This window comes from Gorilla gorilla, chromosome 6 (genome assembly GCF_029281585.2).
Source record: "Gorilla gorilla gorilla isolate KB3781 chromosome 6, NHGRI_mGorGor1-v2.1_pri, whole genome shotgun sequence".
Lineage (NCBI taxonomy): Eukaryota > Metazoa > Chordata > Mammalia > Primates > Hominidae > Gorilla > Gorilla gorilla.
The window spans coordinates 14953322-14976570 of NC_073230.2; the positions used below are offsets into that span (position 1 = coordinate 14953322).

Genomic DNA, 23249 nt, shown 5'->3' on the forward strand with positions numbered 1-23249 from the left:
AGTGGCACAATGACAGCTCACTGCAGCCTCAACCCCCTGGACTCAAGCAATCTTCCCACCTCAGCTTCCCAAGTATCTGGAATTACAGGCACATGTCCAACTAATTTTTAAATTTTTTGTAGAGACGGGGCCTCACTATGTTGCCCAGGCTGGTCTCAAACTCCTGGACTCAAGTGATCCTCCCACTTCGGCCTAATTTTAATGTATTAATTTCACTTATCTGATTGCTACTGTATTCGGATATTTTTCTTATTTATTAGCCATTTTAATTTCCACTTCTGTATCTCTTCATGTTGTTCATATGTTTTTCTGAATAAACTTCTGTAAACTCTTCGTGTCAAGGACTCTATATCTCATCAGTTCTAAGGCACATTTTTTCACATTTTTGTATCTCTGACATTGGGGTATATTTTACAGTCAATTGCACCTTACATTTATAATTGGCAGTGGGTTTTTTTTGTTATTCCTTTTTGGTATGGAAAATAATGGGACATTTAATAATCCCTGACATCTTAGTCAATGAAATATGATATCCTTTGTCAACCATTTTAATTTCATCTAGTTTTCCCAGGTATTCTTTGACTTTCATTTCTATTCTATTCTATGTGTGTCCCTTTTACTGTATTTCCAATATCCAGGTCCATCTTCCATGTTCAGTTATACTCCAGGAAGAATCTATTCATTTTCACATTTCCCATTTTGACCAGAGATAATTACCAAGCCTACCTTTTGCAGATCCACCTGACTTTAACTCTACAGTAGTTTAAAAGCATTCAGAAAGTCTCAATCTATTTAAAGTGTTTAGTTCCATGGGCCAAAGTCATTATCTCACCCTCTTCTCTTAACCTTCTGCCTCATTTTCTCTCCTTGACTCCCTTCCAGAATTATAACATAGAAACTGAAAAAGTTTGGTATCTTGGTGGCATGATGTTAATAGTTCTTAATATAATGAAAACTATTTATTTTTACTCTGTACTTTTTGGACCCTTTAACATCATGTTTCAGATATACTCTCTGTATATATTTGGCCTTTTGAGGAACTCTTTAACATAATATTATTTCCAAATGTAAGTGCTTTCATTATTTATTGATTGATTTATTGATTTATTTTTGAGACGGAGTCACTCTGTCACCCAGGCTGGAGTGCAGTGGCACGATCTCGGCTCACTGCAACGTCTGCCTCCTGGGTTCAAGCAATTTTCCTGTCTCAGCCTCCTGAGTAGCTGGGACTACAGGTGCACGCCACCATGCCTGGCTAATTTTTGTATTTTTAGTAGAGATGGGGTTTCACCGTATTGGTCAGGCTGGTCTCAAACTCCTGACCTCAGGTGATCCACCCACCTTGGCCTCCCAAAGTGCTGGGATTACAGGCGTTAGCCACTGCGTTCAGCCTATATTTATTTTTTAAGATAAAGGTGAATATCTATCCAATTGTTTGTGTCTACATTTTCAAAATTCCAAATCTCTATGTCTAGTTGCACCACACTGTTTATAACTGTTTCACTGACTTATTTTGGAGTTCTTCACACTATTTTGGAAAGTGCCTGTTTTCAGTGTTTGCATCTGGAAAGCAGTTCTACTCTGACCCAACTGCAGCTTTAATTAACTTTGCAGGTTAAATAATTCTTTTTACCATAACATTCAGTGGGCGTGGCCTCCAAGGTTAGGGTGTCAGAAAATGAAGTCTTAATGGTCCATAAAAAAGGCATTTGGGGGTTCTATTATTGAGTAAGGCATCACTTTGTTTTCTACCACATGTTTTACAGATGTGAAAAATTGAGCCATTGATTCCAACTCTAGTAGTGAGATCACCATAATTCAGCCCAGGAATTTCCCCTTAAGGAAACGCAACCCAAAAGGGATCACAGCTGTAAGCAGTTGAAAAACATGCTCCTTACTTTGTCACCTTTTATTCCTGGTTTACCACATTCCCCACGTTCACCCTAAAAAATAAATAAGTGAAATAAATAAGAGAACACTTGCAGTCATTCACTATTAAGAATGTTTGTTTGTTTTTTAAATTCCCAGCAGACTCTTGTAACATAAGCACTCTTGGTTTCTACACAATATTAGCCTCAATACTGTGGGTTTTATGGGCATTGAAATCTGATTATTTTTACCCAAGAGTCATCCTTAACTTGACAGGAATAAATCAGGAACAATGTAATAAGGTTTGACATTTTTAAGAAATGGATGAAACTAGAAGAAAAGGAACCTATCATCTAACCACATATTAGATGCCCTTTGCATATGTGGTTTAATTGAATCCACATAATGGCCCAGGGAGATCAGCTTTATCATTCTTATTTTATAATTGAGAACATTTAAACTCAACAAGATAACTTCCCTCTATCAAATAGCTAGTAAGTAAAAGAATCAGAGTCTGAACCCAGATACTTTAACTTGGAATTCCTATTTTTTCAAGAACACCATGCTTCAGCCTGAGTACCAACCTTGATCACCTAGTAGTGTTCACCTGGAGAACCGTGAGAGAAAGGTTCTGAAGTGAGATTGCATCGTGAGTTAGTGGGAACAGGTGCCATGATGAGTTAGCGAGGACTGCTGTAGGAGAGCCGGGCTTGGCAGCAAGCATGCTACATATTTTTCATTATTATGCTCTACTTCCCTGTCTTCCCTAGAATATTGCTGAAAAAACAACATTTGAGTTACTCTTTAGAGTTTATCAGTGATAGTTTATCATAAATATTTTATCTTAGTTAATCTGACATTAACTGTCTGAGATAAATATTAATCCAATTTTATAGATTAAAATTTTGTAATTAAGAAGGTTAAGTAAAGAGAATGTGGTATACAATGGAATATTATTCAGCCTTTGAGAAAGAAATCCTGTCATTTGTAGCAACACAGATGAACCCGAACCTGGAAGACATTATGTTTAGTGAAATAAGCCAGGAACAGAAAGACAAATATGGCATGATCTCACTTATATGTGAGATCTAAAAAATTTGAACTCACAGAAGCACAGAGTAGAAGGGTGGTTACCAGGAGTAATTGGTGGAAACTTGGGAAATGTTGGCCAAAGGATACAAAACTAGTTAGATAGGAGCAATAAGTTCAAGAGATCTATTGTTCAACACGATGACTATCATTAATAACAATGTCTTGTATTGAAAATCACTAAAAGGGTAGATTTTAAGCATTCTCACCACAAAAACTGATCATTATGTGAGGTGATATATATGTTAATTAGCTCAATTTAGCCATTTTATAATGTATACATTTATCAAATTATATTTTATACAATACAATAAATACGAACTTTTTAGATTTGTCCATTAAATTTTTTAAATAAAACTAAATATTTTTAAAAGGTTAGTTTCCTCAAGTAGAAGGAGAATTGGGACCTCTGAATACTAATCCATTATATCAGATTTTTGAAACTTCTAATACTTAGAACTAAAAGGTGACAGTCAGAAAAACGACTAAAGTTTCATAATCATAGTAATATTATCTCATTTACAAATCACTTTAGAGTTTTCAAAATGCTTTTATATATATCGTTATTTTGATCCTCAATTCAATTCTCATTTTCAAGATAAGGAAACACAATTGGAGATGTCAAATGATTTACTTAAATGTACAGGCTACCCAATGACTCCTAGTCCAGTGCTCTCAACACTAGCTTCTGCTGCTGCTGCTTTGTTCTGCCTCTGTACTGCTCTAGGGCATGTTACTGGAAGTGCCACTACACAATGACAAGGAAATTGCATTCAAATGTAAATCAATGCACTGCTTCTTTCATCAAGGAAGTCTTGCTATGAAAAATAAATGTCAGCTGAACTTTAAACAGTATACGTTGTAATATAGTGGATTTATATGCTGGCGGAAGCTTTATCTTGTTGCAGAATAGCAACAAACCATTCACAGACTGGCAGCCAGCCTGCAGACCACAGTTTCAACAGCAGTGCTCTACAGAGGGAAATCACAACTGTAACTTCCAATTATGGATGCAAAGTGTGTGCCATAGCCTTTACATTATTGCTAATCCCCATAGCAGCCTTGCGAAGTATATATACATATCTCCACTCACAGATAAGCAAAATGAGGCTCAGAGACATTACATACTTTGTCCATGACCACAAATTTGAGTCTGTTAGGCTCTCAAGTCCATGTTCTTATCAGTCACCTGTAGCTGAACATGGCACACTGTCATAGGCTGCAAGTCACTTTCCATTAACCTGACATTTCTGCCTAGGGTACTGCCTGGGCTCTTGCAGGCATCAGGAGCAGGAAAGAGGGAGGTGTGACTCTTAGAGCCAGCTATGCCTCTGATCAAAAGCAATCTGTTCTCTCTTCACATCCTTTTGTGAGTCAAACTGACCCAGGAAAAACTGAGCTTTCACTTAGAACAAGTTGAACATTTATTTCTGAATGCAAATGGAAAATCACTTTTGAAGAATCAATTAGAAAGCAATTAATTTAATAATTTTGGATGGGAATAAAATGAGTCAACCACCAAAATATAAAACAGAAAGTACCATAAATACACTCAAAATGCTTTTGGCTACAATTCACATTCCATTTGCCCAGACAGATTTGTTAGCTATAGGGGCCTGAGGAACAGCATTTGTTTTTTGGGGGGCACAGATTGCCATCAATGAAAATATTGTATTCGTGTTATTTGCCTCTGCAAAGGCGTTTTCCTTTTTGGTGGGCTCATTAATCCCTGTGGAATGGCCACAACTACATAGTTTCAGAAAGCGAGTACTTCAGAAAGCCATGAACAGATCAGCTCTGTTCTCAGCCTCTGTTTTCTGATGCTGCTGCTCCTGGTGAAATTCTGGTTTGAATGTCGATGGTTCAGGGTCACTTTGCTCTGACAGCTCGTATTTTCCAAGTGAGAACTCTTCCAGTGAATCAATAATTCTCCAGAAAGTGAAATTAATCTTTTCAAAAAATATATGTATAAAGCTTCCTTGTGTTGATAACTACCTCACTATATAAATCAAAATGGAGGAGGGGGCCACCCATTATTTTCCTCAACTATATACACAGTTGATAATTTTACAACTGTGAAACTTTTTTAGTTTTCCCATATTAATATTTGTTCCTTTCCTCTTCATAATGGCACTTAAATTTGTAGACAAGCCAACATTTTGGAATACATTGTCACGCCCATTATTTGATTCTCCAACCACTCTGTAAATTAGGCAGGCCTGTACAAATTTTATTCCATCCAGTTGAAGAAACGGATACTCCAAGACATTGAGTTACCTAAGTTCTTAAGGCTGCTAAGTGTAGAATCATGGGATTTCTTACACTCTTCCCCTTGGAGGTCTAACATTGCCAGCGATTAGGATATATTTATTGGCTTACATGTAGGCTCACCCCTAATATTTGCAGGGCCCAGGGCAAGAGTATAAGTGGAAGCCCACATACCATGTATCTAAATAGTTGAAAGTTATAACTAAACTAATAATGTTCTGGCTTCCTTCCTTAACAAATATGTCTTCAAAAGGAATAAAGAATTAAAAGACTTATGAATTCCTCAGAGGTCCTTGCCAGACATAGCCCCCTGCAGCCTGGCCCCAACTTCCCTTCCCACCTCCAACTCCTTCCACAGCAAGAGCATGAGCACACACGTGAAGATGCCCCGGGTAGCACAATAAAGCCCGCTACACGACCTCTCCTGCCCCAACAAACAGCTACCATTCGGCTCCCCCTCCAGCCTAGGAAAATGATGGATATGGAAAGGAGGTTTTTGTATGCCCTCCTAGCAGCAGGCCTTTTGAAGTCTTGGCTACCCAATGTATGATCCAGGAGAAGGAAGCACAGACCTCCTGCAGACTCCTGGCTCCATGAGAAGCAGGGAGGCCAGAGGAGACTCAGAGCTGGACCCTCTAAAGTTCTAGCCTCTTTCTCATGCCTGAAGGTTGTAGCCCTGTAGGATGGAATGGATGATAGGTGCATGTTCTGATTCAGATAGAAAATCTGATAATAACAAGAACTGTGGGACAGACTTATCAATGAACCAGTGAGCACTCTCAGAGGTTCCTGAGCCCCAGTATGACTTGTTAATCCCTTTTAAAGCAGTTTGATATCCTAACTTGTAACTCGCAAATAATCATCAAATCATCTACCAACCCATACCTTTTGTTTGCTTGTTTGCCAAATTTACTCCCCTGCAAGCTCTACCCAATTGTCTGACTCAGTGAAGTCAGTGGCTCTTCACTGCTTAACCAGGATAAATCCTCTCTTTTCCCTGGGAGAGGATTTGGTGTCTAGGTTTTCATAGGAAGTTAAACACCAAGGGTGCAACCTATTTGCAGTATTGCTGAATCTGTTTGTGTAAAGAAACTTTTAGCCTGCATACCTGTGCTGCATGGCTTATAAATTGGGATTCTCTATTAAAATAATTCATGTTTGCAAAGCTGAAGGAGGCTGGATTCTAATCTCAGGAATCATGGTACCCTCCATCCTTTACAACACACATCCATATGTTAAGTTCTATTATTATTTTATGTTAACTCAGGAATGAGGGAATACAGACTTACAAAAATAAAGAAAATAACTTTTATTAAGTTCCTAAGTACACTTATGTTTCTGTTTTTCTTTTTGAAATTCTGGTCAATCTATTTGTTGTTACCAGCTTACCTTGTCACCCTTGTACCCAGGAATTCCCTAATTTAAAAAGAAAAGAAAAAGTAAAATATGATAGTCTGAGGCAGAATTAGAATAAGGATTAGGTATTTTTCAATTACAAGGTATAACAAAAACACATCTATACAGTCTGGAAAATTAGATCATAGAAATGTAAACTGTTTCACTTCTCTTTGTGCTTGGAGAAATATACGTTTACTGAGGAGAAGAAAATAATCTGTTTTCCCTTTATCACATTTTATTCTCAGTTTCAGGTATTTTTTCATATCCAGTTTCTTGCCCTTTGGCCCAAAACTAGAGGAGATAATGTACACTGAAAGTCATTGTAGAAGTGATGGCCTATAATGGTCCCTTCAAAACTGTTATATTGACTTTTAAACTATGAACTATTGCAGCTAAGAATGTTTCACAGAGACTCTGAAAGAAATTGGCTTTGAAAATGAGCTGAGATAATGGCCTTTAAAATGTGTGTAAATATTTGTATCCATTATGGTCCTCCTTACAAATTCGGTCTAAAATATATAACATCAAGGAAATGAAAGGTTCCTTTATCAGCCCTAATGCGACAGTGATCTTTAAGCTACTGTCTTTTATCTCACACTAAATAAGAGGCCAGCACTTCTACTGTCTTCTGTGTGTCACCCTTGGGAATCCTGTACAGCCTTTTCCATTGTGTCACTGCCCATGGCCCTTTAAGAAATACAATAGTGAATATTACATGGCCTGGGAAATTACCAGCTCTAAGCAGCAGCAAGTCCTCTTCAAATGGGATTTTTTTGTCTTTCATACAGCTATATTTTTCAAATATGGAAATAGAATTGTCAGATTTATTGAGAGAGCTGAAGAAACCTATTTAATAAATAAGCTATTATTACAGTTACATGTGAGTCAGACTACAAAATTTTGTTCTATGCATGACTTTTTTATTAATACTATTATCTATTTATTTATTTATGTGTAGAGAGAGGGTCTCACTATGTTGCTCAGGCTGGTCTCAAACTAGTGGCCTTAAGTGATCTTTGCACCTAGGCCTCCCAAAGTGCTGGTATTACAGGTATGAGTCACTGTGCCTGGCCTGACTTTTTTTACAAAAGGAAACTTCATGAAGGAAATAAAACTTCCAAATGTGTGGTCAATGAGGAATAGAAGATAAATGTAGAATTGTCTCCTATGAGATAATAAGCTTTTTAAAAATACAAGCGCTTTATCTTAGTTTTATTTTTACATACTTGTATGCTTTATATGTAGAAGATACCTAAGAAATGTTTCCTGAACACAAATTTCAGATTTTTTATTGACATTACTAAACTTTCTATCAGATTTTTTAATGAAGTTGATTAAAAATACCAAGAGAACAGTTTTTAACATCTCTGGGTCTGAGTCCAGGGCACATCCAGGGGGACAAGCAGAGAGGGGCAATGTCATATGGTCTTCTTTTTATGCACCGTACACATCTCTGCTACTTGATACACTTACTGCAATACCCAGAAAAGTGCAAATAAGAAATATACTATAATTAGTTCTTGGGCAATATCCACTATCTTCTAATTTGGGGTATAAGAAATCAAATAGAATGGTAAATTTTATTATGTCTGCAGAATTGGATTAACAAAAGCATAGTTTAGACCATGTAGTTCTTATGCTCCTGAAATTCTAACTTATTCTTTATCTTAAAAAACTTAAGAAATAAAGCAAATAGTTTTCTCATTGGAGCCTTTCACCAATGTCAAATTAAGCATCAGAGAATTTGATAGGGTTGAACACTCCTGCTCCCATTTTCACTCTGTTAGCTGAGTATTTTCTCCCCACATTTCCACTTCTAAGATCATATCTTTCTGATTGCCTTCCTGAGCCATCAAGAGCACAAGGTAGATAGAAATCACTTTTGCATTTGCACTACGGGGGTCAAAATGGTCAACCACAAAATCAGTAACCTAGGATCACTTTCTTAGGAAGGCTTTCCAGTTGTGTACATACCCCTGGACCTCTTTCTCCAGCTTCTCCTTTTTGAGCGTTGCCCTGTGACAAACAAAAAAACAGTAAAAATTCCACAGCCCTGAAGAGTGACTGATTGCTCAATAAAATGCATTATACAGAAGATTAATAGCTTAGCCCAATTAGGAAACATCTTTAGTCTTTCCCGTCGACATTTTCACCATGCAATCTAGGCAAAAAAAAAAAAAAAAAAATAGCAACTCAGATAAACTTTGCCCTTTGCAGTGAAGCCAGATGTGTAGGGTGCAGGATCCAGGTACATTTTCACAGCTTACACCACATCCCAGTTGAACAACGCAGCGATTGTTCTCAAATACAGCATTATACTCACTTGGAGCCAGTCACTCTGGCTTTTCTCTAAGGGGCTTTGGAATGTTTTCCAAAATGTCCTCAAGAGTGATTGCTTGATTTCAGCAAGACTTAAGAAAATATATTATGTGGCACAAAATTACAAACCAAAGAAATAAAATGTGAACTTACATTTATAATGGGTATTTAACACAACAAAAAGAAGACATGATGGCATCAGTTTGGACGTATATAAGATGAGTGAGTATAGGGTTGTTTGGTTGAGCATGTGTGTGTATGTTGTAAAGCTATCCAAGGCTGCTATATTCCCTTTCCTTGACAAGCAGACAATTGCCAAAAATGCTTTTATGCATTTAACTTTTTATTTTTCTCATTACCTCTCTAAAAACTTTCTAATAGGGCTGTTTTAGAGTTCATTTTTGAGTTAATTTTTAATGTAATAGTTAACTTTGCTGGTATTTGAGTACCTCTTATGTATTGCCTAATTTTTCCCAAACTATTTGTGTCAAGTTACCCGCAATGAAAAGCAAACCAGTTTCACTGCCACATTGCTATCACTAGTTATTATTGTTTTAATATTGCTGTGTTAATTGCTATAATGAAAGAAATGTTTTTAAACTTCAAAACACACACAAAAACAAATGATGTGAACTAGAAAACCACTTCCAGAAAAAAAATAATCCCCTGGATTCCAAAGTTTCTAAAATGTAAGTATCACTACTAAAGGATATCTCATTCTCTCTATTTAAATTTATTTTATTACCTAATGAAATTAAATGTGCTTTTACTTTTTTCTTTACTAGTTTTGTTTCCTCTCTTGAAAACTGTGTTCAGAAATTAACTCAATGTACTATAGAAATTAACCCAATGTCCATTACATTTGATGCAAATATTTCCTGATATTTCTATTTCTTTAATATTCCTTCCTTATACTAGGACATTCTCATGCCGCTAACAAAGGCACACCTGAGACTGGGTAGTTTATAAAGGAAAGAGGTTTAATGGACTCACAGTTCCACAGTGCTGGGGAGGCCTCACAATCATGGAGGAAGGTGAAGGAGGAACAAAGCCACATCTTACATGGTGACAGGCAAGAGAGCTTATGTAGGGGAACTTCCCCTTATAAAACCATCAGATCTCATGTGACTTACTCACTATCACAAGAACAGCATGGGAAAGACCCGCCCCCTATGATTTAATTACCTCCCACCGGTCTCTCCCACCACATGTGGGAATTATGGGAGCTATATACAATTCAAGATGAGATTTGAGTAGGGACATAACCAAAGCATATCACTCCCTTTTCTTTAATTATTATTTTTTTCATTACACAGAATTTTGCCTTAAATTTTCACATAGTTATATCTACTTTTCTCTTTGTGATTACTGCTGTTGTTCTTGAACTTGGAACCAAAATCCTAACAATGATCTGAACAGATGAATGTTTTCTTTAAAAGCCTGGGATTTTTTTTGATAGGTACACAGAGAAAAGAATTCGAGAAGTCCTTGAAGATGCTCTGGGAGTGAGAAACAATCTGGTGGTTTTTCTATGAGTATTGTCAGTCAGTTAATCGTTAAAAGTAGACCCATTAAAAACACAAGTGCCAATGTCAATCTGATATGGAACACTTATTAGTAGTTAATGAAACATCGTCCTAAATAAGATTGGCTGCTATCGTTTAACTACTAGTTTCTGTTTATTCAATGTCCCTAGGTTTCCTAAACTTACTGACTAAAATGTTCATATATGTTACTCAGAATTTGTGAATTCAAGCTAATAGAAATAAGATAGATAATATAGGAAGTAGACATCCTGTATTCTTCACAAAAGTTGTCAGATTTTTGCCATATACTACAATGCTTTTTATTTTTAAAATTGTTGTTTTAAAAAAAAAAGTCTAGAAGGAGATATGCTGCTTTAAAGAAAAGCTGTTTATTCATTTACCGGGTTTCCTTTTGGTCCTCGCTCACCTTTGATACCTGGATTTCCATGTGTACCCTGAAGGCAAAGGGAAAAAATATTATTTTAAGTAGGAATTCTATTGTTTTCTATACTTTATAATAATTTCTGATCAGTTTTGTTTCCTAGAATGAGGCAGAATTGTAAAACCTTTACCTGCCAAGCAGAAATTCAATTCTCTTCTCCCTTTTTCTACACCAGGAAAACCACTGTCTTGAATTGGCAGATTTTCTAGATTTGCTCAAAAGAGAATAATGTTTCTCTCTTCCCACCAATTACTTCTTCCCAAAACAATTACTTCTCCGCAGTTTTGCAAACAAAATCAAACTCATGCAAAGATTTAAAAGAGTAGCTGCAACAGGCAGAAGGATAGGAGTTGTTCCCAATCTCTCTTCATTGTGGGTCACTTCTACGATTCCCTCTGTCACTCACTTTTAAAAGGACCAAGCTAGCTTGCTTGCCTTTGGTCAAAGAGGTTCTGATATCCAGGAGACAATCTCAAAAGATGGGAGAAAGGAGCTCTGTAATCCTGTTCCAGAAAAACATTTTGTTTTCCTGTTCCTAATCAACCAAAAAGCTTGCTTTTCTGAGAACTGGTGTTGGGGGTACTTGATCATGTTAAATAACATATTCTGTGGCTTATCCCTACTAAAATGTGACAAGAATGTGACTAAAATTGTCAGGTGCTTAGCAATTGTGAGCTTTCTTATTGCTCATTTTAAAATATAAAGAAATATTTCTTACCCTGGCTATCTCTGGGTGTCATAGAGATAAACGAAGACTTCATAGGAAGGGATGGCTAAACCTTTGCTTTAGCCAAAGTCAGCTTCTACTGGCTGCCCCACTATCATATAACGCATCTAACTTTGTATTTGGGGAGAAAAACATCCCTTGATTGGTAGGATGGTTTGAAAAAGTGTAGGCTTTGGACCCGAGTCTCAAGGTAAAATTTGTCACATTCTAATTCATTCACAGTACACATTCCCCTCCCGCCCCCAAATACAAGCATTAGTTGAAAATTTTTATCCATGCATTTTGTGAGATTCTCCATAGGGCTTCTTCTGAACTCTAAGGATGATATTTGGAATTACACAAATAAATAGAAGACTGAATGAGCACATGAATGCTTTATGAAGATAAATGTTAAAAAAATGCTCAGCATTTCCAGTGATCTAGATGTCATTTCAAATGCCTTCCCAGTACAGACATGGCACCTACCAGTTATCAGGCCAGAATATAAAGAAAGCACTCCTTCCTGGATTATCTTATCAAACAATGAATCATCATAGTCAATCCTGCCATTTATTTTTGGTTGCCACGTGCTTACTTCCATTTCACAGAACTCACCCTAATCCCCCAAAGCATCGTGACCAGCTTCCTGTCCATGAGGCCACACGGTGTTGCTGCTGCACTGCTGCATTTGTGTGAAGCCAACATTTAACTTTCAGAGAGGCTTGTACTCCATGTTTCTAGTGGGATAAAGCTTTGCTTAAAGCACTGATTATTTGTATTAGCTTTTTCTGTATTCACTCCACTATTGAGAAATTCTGGCTTCAATTATTTTATGAGGAGGAATATAAATGTCCTTTGTGGGAACAACTTCAAAACGCGCCTGCCCTCAGTTCAGGTCAGTAAAATCCCAGGCTTATTTCTAAGGATAGAATGTGTCCCTTTAGAAATAAAAGAAAGAAGTAGCATTTCCATTTTTGCTCCCATTTCCAAACAATTGCTTTTCAACAGTGCAAAATAGCCCCGATGTTTTCAAGAGCGAGTAGAGCTATCATTGCTAGGACTTTCTGACTTAAGTTCAAAGTGGAAGTATACTCACAGGAGGCCCTGGATCACCTGGATCTCCCTTCTCACATTCACAAATCTTGCGTTCACACTGAATCAATAATGAAATACGATATTAACACACAGTGAAATTCAAATTGTATTCAGCATTTCAAATTGTATTTCAAATACATTTCAAATAGCATTTCAAATTGTATTCAGTATATAACCAACTGGAGCACTCTCAAAGAAATTTTACCTTGCACATTTATGGAGGTTTTGCTCTCTCTATTAAATTATTCCAGGCAAATTTATACCTACCAAGAGCTAGCTAACAAAATATTATTAAATTTCAGCATAGTTAAATAAAAGACATCCCATCAAAAATACATATATAATATAGAGATGCCAGTTAAAAGGAGAAAATAAATATTTTCAGTGGACTTTTAGAATTTCTGCTCCTTCTCTTCTATATAACACATCAAAGCTCAATAATATAATAATATTAAATGCTCCTTTACTAGGCAAAGGAAAACATTTGACTTATACCATATTTTACTAATTGTAAGATGCACCTTCTTCCTCATTTTAACAACTCTGAAATCAGAATGAGTCTTATAACAGCTGTTGACCAGGCTCAGTCATGACAAAGTAGTTGCTTTTTGCACATGCACTTCAAAACTTACAGAATGAAATGGGAGAAAATTCCAGAACATTCTTAAGAAATGCTTCATCACCAATGGTTTTGCTGGCATAGAGGTCAGTATTATGCAGAAAAACAAGGACATCAACAACTCAGACAAAAAATGATTCAGAAGATTTACCAGGGGTGTCTAATCTTTTGGCTTCCCTGGGCCACATTGGAAGAAGAAGAATTGCCTTGGGCCACGCATAAAATACACTAACACTAACGATAGCTGATGAGCAAAAAAAAAAAAAAAAAAAAAAAAAAAGGGCCATGCATACATTTTGTAACATTTTTAAAAAGTTTATAAATTTGTGTTGGTCCGCATTCAAAGTCATCCTGGGCTGCATGTAGCCTGTGGGCCGCGAGTTGGACAAGCTTGATTTAGAGTCTGATGTGAAGAAGTTTTAGAAATAACCAAGTTATTTTGCTTACATATTCCCTTATATGTATATATGAAAGTGATACAGGATTTTAAAATCTACAACCAAAATGTCTAAAAACTTATTTCCACATGTATAAAATAAAAAGTGCAATTAATAAGAAGACACTGTATCATAGATAAGCTAGCAAGGGTTTTTTCCTTTCTTTCTTTTCTTTTTTTTTTTTAACGGAGTCTCACTCTGTCACCAGGCTGGAATGCAGCGGCAATCTTAGCTCACTGCAACCTCTGCCTCCTGGGTTCAAGTGATTCTCCCGCCTCAGCCTCCCGAGTAGCTGGGACTACAGTCATGCACCATCACCCACAGCTAACTTTTTTGTATTTTTAGTAGAGACGGGGTTTCAGCATGTTGGCCAGGATGGTCTCGATCTCCTGACCTCATAATCCACCTGCCTCGGCCTCCCAAAATGCTGGGATTACAGGCGTGAGCCACCATGCCTGGCCGTTTTTTTTTTTCCTTTCTTAATGGTACATAACATAATGGTATATCTGAACATGTACAATTCAATAAAACATGGTGTGATGTAGTTTTGGTTGACTCCTATTATTTTATGCAACAATACTTGTAAATTTCCTGTTGTTAAATAAGCAGCTCATTGAACAAAGTTCAGATGTTCCAAACTCTTTCTTTTAAGAAATGCATGTCCAGGGCAGGACTCCTCAGCAAGCTGATGATTATCTATTGTGCTAAGGCCCGTCCAATCTTACTGGCCAGATTCCTTTGCCATGTGGTCTGGTTGCCATCATCAGGCTGCCTTTTCTTCACAATAAGGAGAATGAACTCAAAGTCAATTGGCAGGCAGCAGGGGATGACTCTAAACTCTGTCTCTTAGCTGGGAACCCTCTGCCTAACCTAGCCAACACCAGGAACACCCCCCAAAATAGAGGACCTGATGTGGCTGATGTCAGATACATGCTTAGAATAAAGGAAGCACATCAAAGTAAGCAAAAACTATGTAGTTTGCTCATGACTGATTTCTAAAATCACTCCTGGAGTCACATTCAATATTTCCTACTTTTTCTAAATTTTCCAACTTGCATTGAATATGGTAGTATAAAAGAAATCAGATGGCTGCCTCAGAATAGAGTGGCTCATTTTAAAAGAACTAAGCATTTTTATTTAGTCACACTTAATCTTCTAATGTGAATTATAATGCTGATTTGATAATGCAAGTGTTTGGAGTAATTCGTAGTAATCAAAGCATGCGGTGCTTACCTTCTTTTCAAATAAGATATCCTATAAGGGAAAAAAGAATGAAGCATTAACTCGATTCATAGTTCTGCCTCCAGCTACTTATTAGTCATAACTATTCCCTATGGGATATGAAGTTTCCACAAAGAATAGCAATTCAGCCTTTTTAAACTTGTAAAAGCAATAAAACCAACCAGCCAACCACCCAAGGAGCAGTCCGAGCCATGTAATAATAAGAGATATAACTACCATTAAAAATTAATCTATATTTTCTTGGAACTTCATCTTACTGCATTCTATGTTTTATCTTTTGTTTCCTTTATCAGCTCTGTAATCTCCATAATTTGACTATAAAGTTAATCAGTCATAATGAGAAAGCTCTCACTTTTACATACAAAGACTGAGGCAGAATATATAATTGTATATTTTCAATTTTTTCCATCCCTATGCACATATACATGCATCTATTTTTCATGATTTATTTTTCAAGATTAAAACAGTATAGTCATAACTTCATGAAATATTAATGGGTGTTAGATCATATTAAAACTCAAAAAAGAGAAAATTACAAAGTCCAGTGACATTTTTTGAGATGATCTGAATTATGAGAAGACAAAGATTCCCATTATTATGATCACTAGGGGAGGAGTTTTCTATTTCAAATTTGAAAAGCCTCTAATATGATACTTTATTTATAGAATTTCAACAGAAGCCAAAAAAGATACTCAGCTTTTAAATTTAAACAGTATTAGGAATAATATTTTGGTAAAAATTTTGAACTGTTCATAGCAATATGCATTACTTATGTAAAAGAGGACTTACATTTATAACTGGCTAACTTAGGGAAAAAATTAAGTGATAGAAAAGTAATAAATATTTCATAATAAAAAATGATCATTATGAAAAACAAAAAAACAAATTTAATGAGTCTTAGTCAATCAGACTCAACCTCTTGCTTTGCAATAAGGAAACACGGTTCCATCATAATGTGACTCAACTGAGGTAACACACTTAGGCTGCACTTCCTGACCGTCTTCAGTGCATGTCATATGTACCATACAGGAATGAATTAGCCAGAATATTTTTCAAAAATATTTTAAATTTATAATTTTGCAGAAATGTCATGATCTTGTTTTTGTCTAACACCTAGGCCTCACTACCATACTTGAATTCAGTGGGATATTACCTGACAAGTGCACTGAAGGCCGTGTTGGAAGTCAAACGCTGGAAAGAAACTAATCTATGTTTACATATAGAATTAGTACTTTCTTAACCTAGAAATTATGTGTCAAACCAGTGCCTTGTGATTTCATCTGAAGGGGTAATTTACATACGATAAAATAGAAAGATGAAGGAGCAAGCACTGGAATATTTGTTGCAAGATATTAAAAATGCAGAAGCTAACAAGGAAGTTAAATAAGAGTATGTAGCTTTATGAAGGATGCTGCATCCCTTTAGTTTTATTTTTACTTTATTTCTGTACAAACTAATACTATAGAGGGATGAGATAACAAAATGCTTTAACGATTTAATAGGGAAAAAATTAGGCTGGGAATTAAGTGTCATTCTGGGTTTCCATCCCGTTTCAACAATTAACTAGCTATGTGGCCTTGGACAAGTCATACAATCCTTCCAGGTAATTTTCTCCATATATGAAAAAGGACAAAGTTTGACTACATGAACTCAGGAGCTATAAAACCCTAGCCACAGACACAAGCTACAAAATTTAGAGTCTCACCTGCCACCCCTCCCAACCAAATGATTTTAAATTACTAGCCATGTAAATCCAGGCTGAAAGCAGATGAGATATTTGTATCTTTAAGAGCTAGGAGGTCCTTTGGAGAAACAGGAACTCAGATACACTGATAGTTTTAGTTAAAATGGTATTACCCTCTGTAGAACATTTGGCTATGCCTACAAAGCTGAAGATGGACCTGCTTTATCACTATGCTGCCAGGACAATTCTTGCTTTTGCCTGTTATCCTGACATCCTTTCTAGACATACCACAGGGAAATTCTTGCACTTGCACATTTCAGCATTCGTTGCTTTTTGTAATGAAAAACTGTAAATAAAATAATTGCCAATAGTGGAATGGATCAGCAAATGAAATACTACTCGGCAGTTAAAGTGAATGCATTGGATCTACACATTTCAACAAAATTTCCAAAAAAACATTGAGTGCAAAAGCAAGTTGTAGATAGAGACATACAATATGATCTGATTTATTAAAATATGTAAGATATTTCAAACCACGTCAGAGAGTGGTTTCCTCTGGGAGAAAGAGAGAGAAAAGAAATTCAAAAGAAGTTCAACAGAGGCAGTAAAACAACTAATAATTCAAGTCAAATTGTAATATTTAAAAACCACTACTGAAATAAAGAAAAATTTAAATATTTGTCACTTTAAAATCTTTTAACAATGAGCAATATCTTTTTTTTTTCTTCTTTTTGAGATGGAGTCTCGCCCTGTCACCTAGGCTGGCGTGCAGTGGCATGATCTTGGCTCACTGCAACCTCCACCTCCTGGGTTCAAGCAATTCTCCTGCCTCAGCCTCTGAAATAGCTGGAATTACAGAGCATGCCAACAAGCCAGGGTAATTTTTGTATTTTTAGTAGAGACAGGGTTTCATCACGTCGGCCAGGCTGGTCTCAAACTCCTGACCTCAAGTGATCCACCCACCTTGGCCTCCCAAAGTGCTGGGATTACAGATGTGAGCCACCACACCTAGCCACAATAAGCAATATCTTAATCAATTTTTAAATTCATGAATTCAGCTCTTACTGTGCCTGATGTGTAATTTTATACTTTTTTCAGTTCTTTCTTTTAAAATTCAATTTCTTCTTTGCCATATTGCTCTTTAGAAATATATGGCATAAGGCTTAAAACCATAGCAATGCAAAAAACTATTTTTGGAACTCATTTAATTTTGTGTTTGCTGGAATTTATATTTCTATGGAAACAAAAATGAACCCAAAACTACACAATAGATAAGACTGTTTCAAACAAAGAACAAAGCCCCATCCCTGAGGGCTCTTATAGGCTATAAGCCCCAGGAACAGAGGACAACACACAGCAACCCGAGTAGGAAGGAGGTCCTAGGCCAGGGGCGGGGGAGCTGCTAACAAGATGGCTTCTTGGAATAGGTGGGTTTTCTGGATGGTTTTGAAGAGAGGAATGCAAAGGACCACCCATTGATGGTATGCTGTCCTATATGTCAAAGTTGATGAGGAAAAAAGTCATAAGGACTAGTGTGGGCAATAAGACAAAGGAAGTAGTTAGGAGGGACATTTAAAGGGAGTGGACGGAAGGGCCCACATGGACAGAGCCGGAGGCCTTGGGAGGTGGCGAGGGCTTGCACTCAGGCAGGGAAGCGGGCTGCAAGGAGAACAGTGTCAAAGCCTGACGGGAGGGCATGTTCAATGACAGACTGGGGGGATGCTTGACTTTCAGTGAAAAGGATAAATAGGGAAAGGGTCTCATGAGAGCAAAAGAAGATGCAGTCAGAATTTCATTAATGGATTCATATATATGGCATATATTCACATATATTATATATGCAAAACCAGAATGCTAGAATGGAATCACCAATTTTTCAAGGAGTATAAGGTTTATGCTACGAGAAGGGGACAGAAAACATGTGAGGAATGGACAAATATCACAGCACATGGAATGACAGCAAAGCACTTGGTAGGCAAGGGGAACAAACCCTGTGACAAAAAAATTCAACTTAAAATGGTAGCAAAATGGCCACTATAAAATCTAAAACAGAAAACAAAAATAAGGCCCTAAACAGAGGAAGTCTTGAAAAAATGGAAAGTGATCATAATTAATAGATTAATAAAGCATAGGATTCTAAAGATGATATAGACATCATCACATTGATCTCTTCTTGGTATGTGAGGGAGGGAATACCTTAAATTTATGTTTTTTAAAAATCCTTCAGAAAAAAAGACAAATTTTTCACAACCCTTATTTCCATAAAGGCTTTTTAAATACTTAACATCAAAGGCAATAGAGGGAAAAAATTGTCTTTAATTTTCACATATCCTCTCTTACTCTTCTACAGGACCAAGTAATATATCCAGGACTTTGGATTGAATTTGTTTGTTTGGTTTCAATACTATTATGTAAATTATAATAAAAATAGCAATAAAAATATATTACGTGTCTCCTTCAATTTGGAATCATTAAGTTTCTTTTGAGTAATTCAGAACTAAAATGTTTCTATGGGGTTCTTACATGATAATTCCTACTAGAGGCATCAAGGAATTTGCAATGATTTGTTTTGTCTTTGCTCCTGAAGAATCTATTCATTCGGTATACTCGTGCCCATTAAATTCAACTAAAGTCTATTCTACGATAAAAGGGAGTAAACTTCTGATACAGAAAAAAACCCTGATGAGTTTGAAAATCATTATACTGGGTACAAGAAGCCTGACACAAAAATAATACATACTATTTGAGTTTGTATAAAATTCTAGAAAGTATACACTAATCTAGAGTCACAAAAGTAAGATCAGTAGCTCAGGAGCAAATGGGGTCTTACAAAGAGATATGAGGCAATTTGGGGAGGTGATGGAAATGTTCTCTATCCTAATTGTGTTGGTAGTTTCATAGGTGTGTACCTATGTCAAAAGCTCATGGAATTGTGCCCTTTAAGTTAATGCAGTTGTGTACTTAAATCATACCTAATTAACTTATTTAAAAAGTCAACTACATAATTATTTTAAAATAAAAAGTTTAAAAATTCAACTAAAGATGTAATAGAAAGGGATTAGATAAAGAATTTTTCCAATGGTCTCATCAAGAGTCAAGTTCTGGGCCCGGCGCGATGGCTCACACCTGTAATCCCAACACTTTGGTAGGCCGAGGCGGGCAGATCACCTGAGGTCAGGAGTTTGAGAACAGCCTGGCCATCTCTACTCAAAAATACAAAAAAATGAGCCGGGCATGGTGGCAGGCGCCTGTAATCCCAGCTACTTGAGAAGCTAAGGCAGGAGAATCGCTTGAACCCGGGAGGCAGAGGTTGCAGTGAACCAAGATCGTGCCACTGCACTCCTGCCTGGGTGACAGGAGCAAAACTCCGTCTCAAAAAAAAAAAAAAAAGAGTCAAGTTCTGCCTTCTAGATGGTGGCAATTTGAAACATTGAAAGTTGGTATACCATTCTTTGAAGAGCCTAATAAGCACTTTGGATCCTGTAAGTGTTTGGAAAGCAGCACCTCCTTCTAAAAAGTGGTTTATTCATGGAGCTTCCATCTGAACAAACAAGCTGAAATCACAGATGCTAAACAAACAAGCTGAAGTCGCCGGATGCCAAGGAAGAGCAGTATTCAGTCATTTTCTGGTTCCCCAGGAACAGACAAACAATTTTGCTTCCAGTCTACTGCCAAGAGCCTGTGTTCTCAGTGAAGCAGGTGCTCTCAGCGAGGGTGTATCTGGTGGGAATATGAACAACCTGAGCCTACACCTGTGGCCAAACAAGGAGCTGCCTGTCCCGCATCTTCTATGGTCAGCTCTTATCCATCTTAAGGTGAAGATGAATAAGTAACAACAGCCCACTCATGACCACATCACCAGGATTCTCTCCCGCACCTGCTGGAGCCCTCTGTTTTATGTTCAGTGGTGAGGACCCCTTAAGTCATGGCACAGGCAGGGCTAAGTGTTAGCCAGGAACCACTACAAATTTCCCTTTCATGCAAAAGAGCTGCTCAGAATGAGCACTTACCTTGAGCACCACAGGACTGGGCCCATCAGCTCTATCTCTGATCTAGGCATAACTCTCCCATTTACCCCGAATCCCCAAGGAAAAAAGGCTAGAAACAATAGTAACTTTGGAGGAGGGCTGCTACCAAACTGTTTCAGAGCAGTTCTGATTGAGAAAATCTTTTTTTAAAAAGCAGTTACTATTTCCTCTCTCAATATGCCTTTATAGGGTTAAGCATGCAAACTGTGAGGTCTTCACCGGCCTTAAATTTTCAACTACAAAATGGGTATAATAACATTACCTACATCATAAGATTGTGGCAAACATTGAATAAAATAAAATATATAAAGTGCTCAGGAAAATGCCTAATACAGAGAGAGTACTCAATACCTAAGAGCTATTATTTAGGTACGAAAACCTCAGATCTTATGCTGAAAACAACAGAGAGTAAAAAGATAAGAGTAATGTTGAGAAAAGGATCGAGGGATAAGACAAAAGGAGCAAAACAATCTCTGAAATAGAGCCTGAGTTTTCTGTGAAAGCTGTAGAAAACAGCCATATGAAACGCTCAGTACATAAAGGACACCTTTGCCCTCCTTTCTCAGGAAATCAAAGAAATCCAAGTTTTTAAGAAAATCAGTTTTTAACACCCAGCCAATCAACCAATTTCTCTCTAGGAGTTTTCTCCTTGAGAAATATTGTGAAGAGGGATTTCCTTTTGATTGTGGTGCCGTGTGTTTTACAAAGCAGCAAGGAAAGGCTTTTATACACAGCTGAGCAACAAACAAAGAAAAGCTGACCAGACCTATCAAGTGGGACTCACTGATTTGATGGGAGAAACTGTTGCTTGACTGCAGGTTGCAGATGATTTTAAATTGGATGGGCTTGTGAACATCTAAGAAAGAAGGAGGTAATTTTGAAAACTGGAAGTCTATGAACTTTGAGTAGCATAATGTAACAATAGGTGAGACAGAGTCAAAAATACTCAGTCCTTTAGAAGAGTAAGAGAGAATATGTCAAAATTATGTCAAAAATACCTGTACAGATGTGGAATGGGAAAAGACCAACTTAGTACAAATATAGCCTAACACCTCAAGTTGAGCACAACCTGAATATAAGTCAGCAATGTTCATGATTGTAGGCTATATAAACAGGAGCTTAAGGTATATGATTGGAAAATAACCCCTTCCAAAATCCTCAGCATCAGCTAGCAATAAAGTTAAGAATGCAATTCCAGGGAATTAGCCTGGAACTTTTCCAGATTGTCTGGAGTAAACTGCCAAGAAAGTGGAGTCACACTTCAGAAAGATTCTTCTTTCTGTTTTCAGTGTTAACTCTCATTTTCTCCATCTTTTTGACCCAGTATCTCTTCTTATGGAATTTACAACAAATATGTCAATATTATGATGACAACTGTATAACCAACCCATTAGGTACCTACCAGACGATCTTGAATTTTATCTACAAGGGTTGGATCACTCAACAGTAAAGTGGGTTCACTGGATGAATCCCCAGAAATCAAACGAAGTTTGGCTTCATTGACTACCGTAGAAAGTCCAATGGTGATAAATGATATTCCTGAAATTCTGGCATCTTCAGAAATACTTTGAACATCTGGATTCTTTGGATGGTCGATGCCATCAGTCATCAGCAAAGCCACTTTCACACCATCCTTACGCCCTTCTCTCTTAAGTAGCCTAGTGGCATTGGAGATGGCATAATAAGAGAAGGTACCTTGCCCTATTAAATTCATAGACTTGACCTTCTGCTTAAATGTCTGCAGGTCCTTCCAGGAAGAAAAAGGTGGATCAATTTGGACAGAGCTGCTAAACTGAAGGGCTGCCAGTTTGATGTCATATTCCAAGGAGCGACCAGGAGTCAATTGGAAAATCTTGTCACTCAAGCTATCCACAAAATCTTTCTGTTTATCAAAGAGGACAATTTTAGAACTTTCAGAGCTGTCCACGATGAAGACAATATCTATGAAACAAATGGAGCCTGAAACAGAATAAACAGGTTAGGCAAAATAATTATTCCTATCATGAAACAAATTTGCATAAGGAAAGCCCTGAAGTGGTGCGTTGTATATTGTTTGGTGTTGAGAGCAGCGTTAGGAGAGTAAGAGAGACACGTTGGACAGAAGGCTTAAATTGTAAAAAACTAAATGTCTAAGTTTATGAATTATTTTCTCCTTGTAAAATCATGCAAATTAAAAATAAATAAGATATCTTTTATTCTGAGCATCTTTTCAATGTTAAACCTGCTGAAAGTGGGAGGAAATGGGAAGTCAAGATGCATCACATTTTAAAAATCCAACTAACACTGAGCATAGTTGTCTAGAAGTAAATGATACTCTAATTCTCAGGTTGTGTCATATTGGTGAGTCCCTATTTTTTTTTAAACTTTCTTGAAATCAAGGGAGAAAATGACTATACCCCCTATACCAAGAGTAAGTGGAGAAGAAACCTAACTTAAACACAACTTAAGTTTAAATCCCAGCTCTGTGTCTCACTGGTTAATTTGCCTATGGCCTTGAGTATGCCACTCGACCTGTTAAGACCTCAAT

General features: G+C 37.0%; 1 protein-coding gene across 1 annotated transcript in view; it reads right to left on the bottom strand.

Moving 5' to 3' along the window:
- COL28A1 (collagen type XXVIII alpha 1 chain) overlaps positions 1-23249 on the bottom strand; it is a 173206-nt gene that overhangs the window by 146532 nt on the left and 3425 nt on the right. The window contains exons 3-9 of the mRNA XM_019030589.4: positions 22125-22681; positions 15002-15022; positions 12714-12770; positions 10871-10924; positions 8599-8640; positions 6616-6642; positions 1899-1943 (exon numbers count right to left, since the gene is read on the bottom strand). Coding sequence (XP_018886134.3) covers positions 1899-1943; positions 6616-6642; positions 8599-8640; positions 10871-10924; positions 12714-12770; positions 15002-15022; positions 22125-22681 — 803 coding nt within the window. The remainder of the gene's footprint in view (positions 1-1898; positions 1944-6615; positions 6643-8598; positions 8641-10870; positions 10925-12713; positions 12771-15001; positions 15023-22124; positions 22682-23249) is intronic.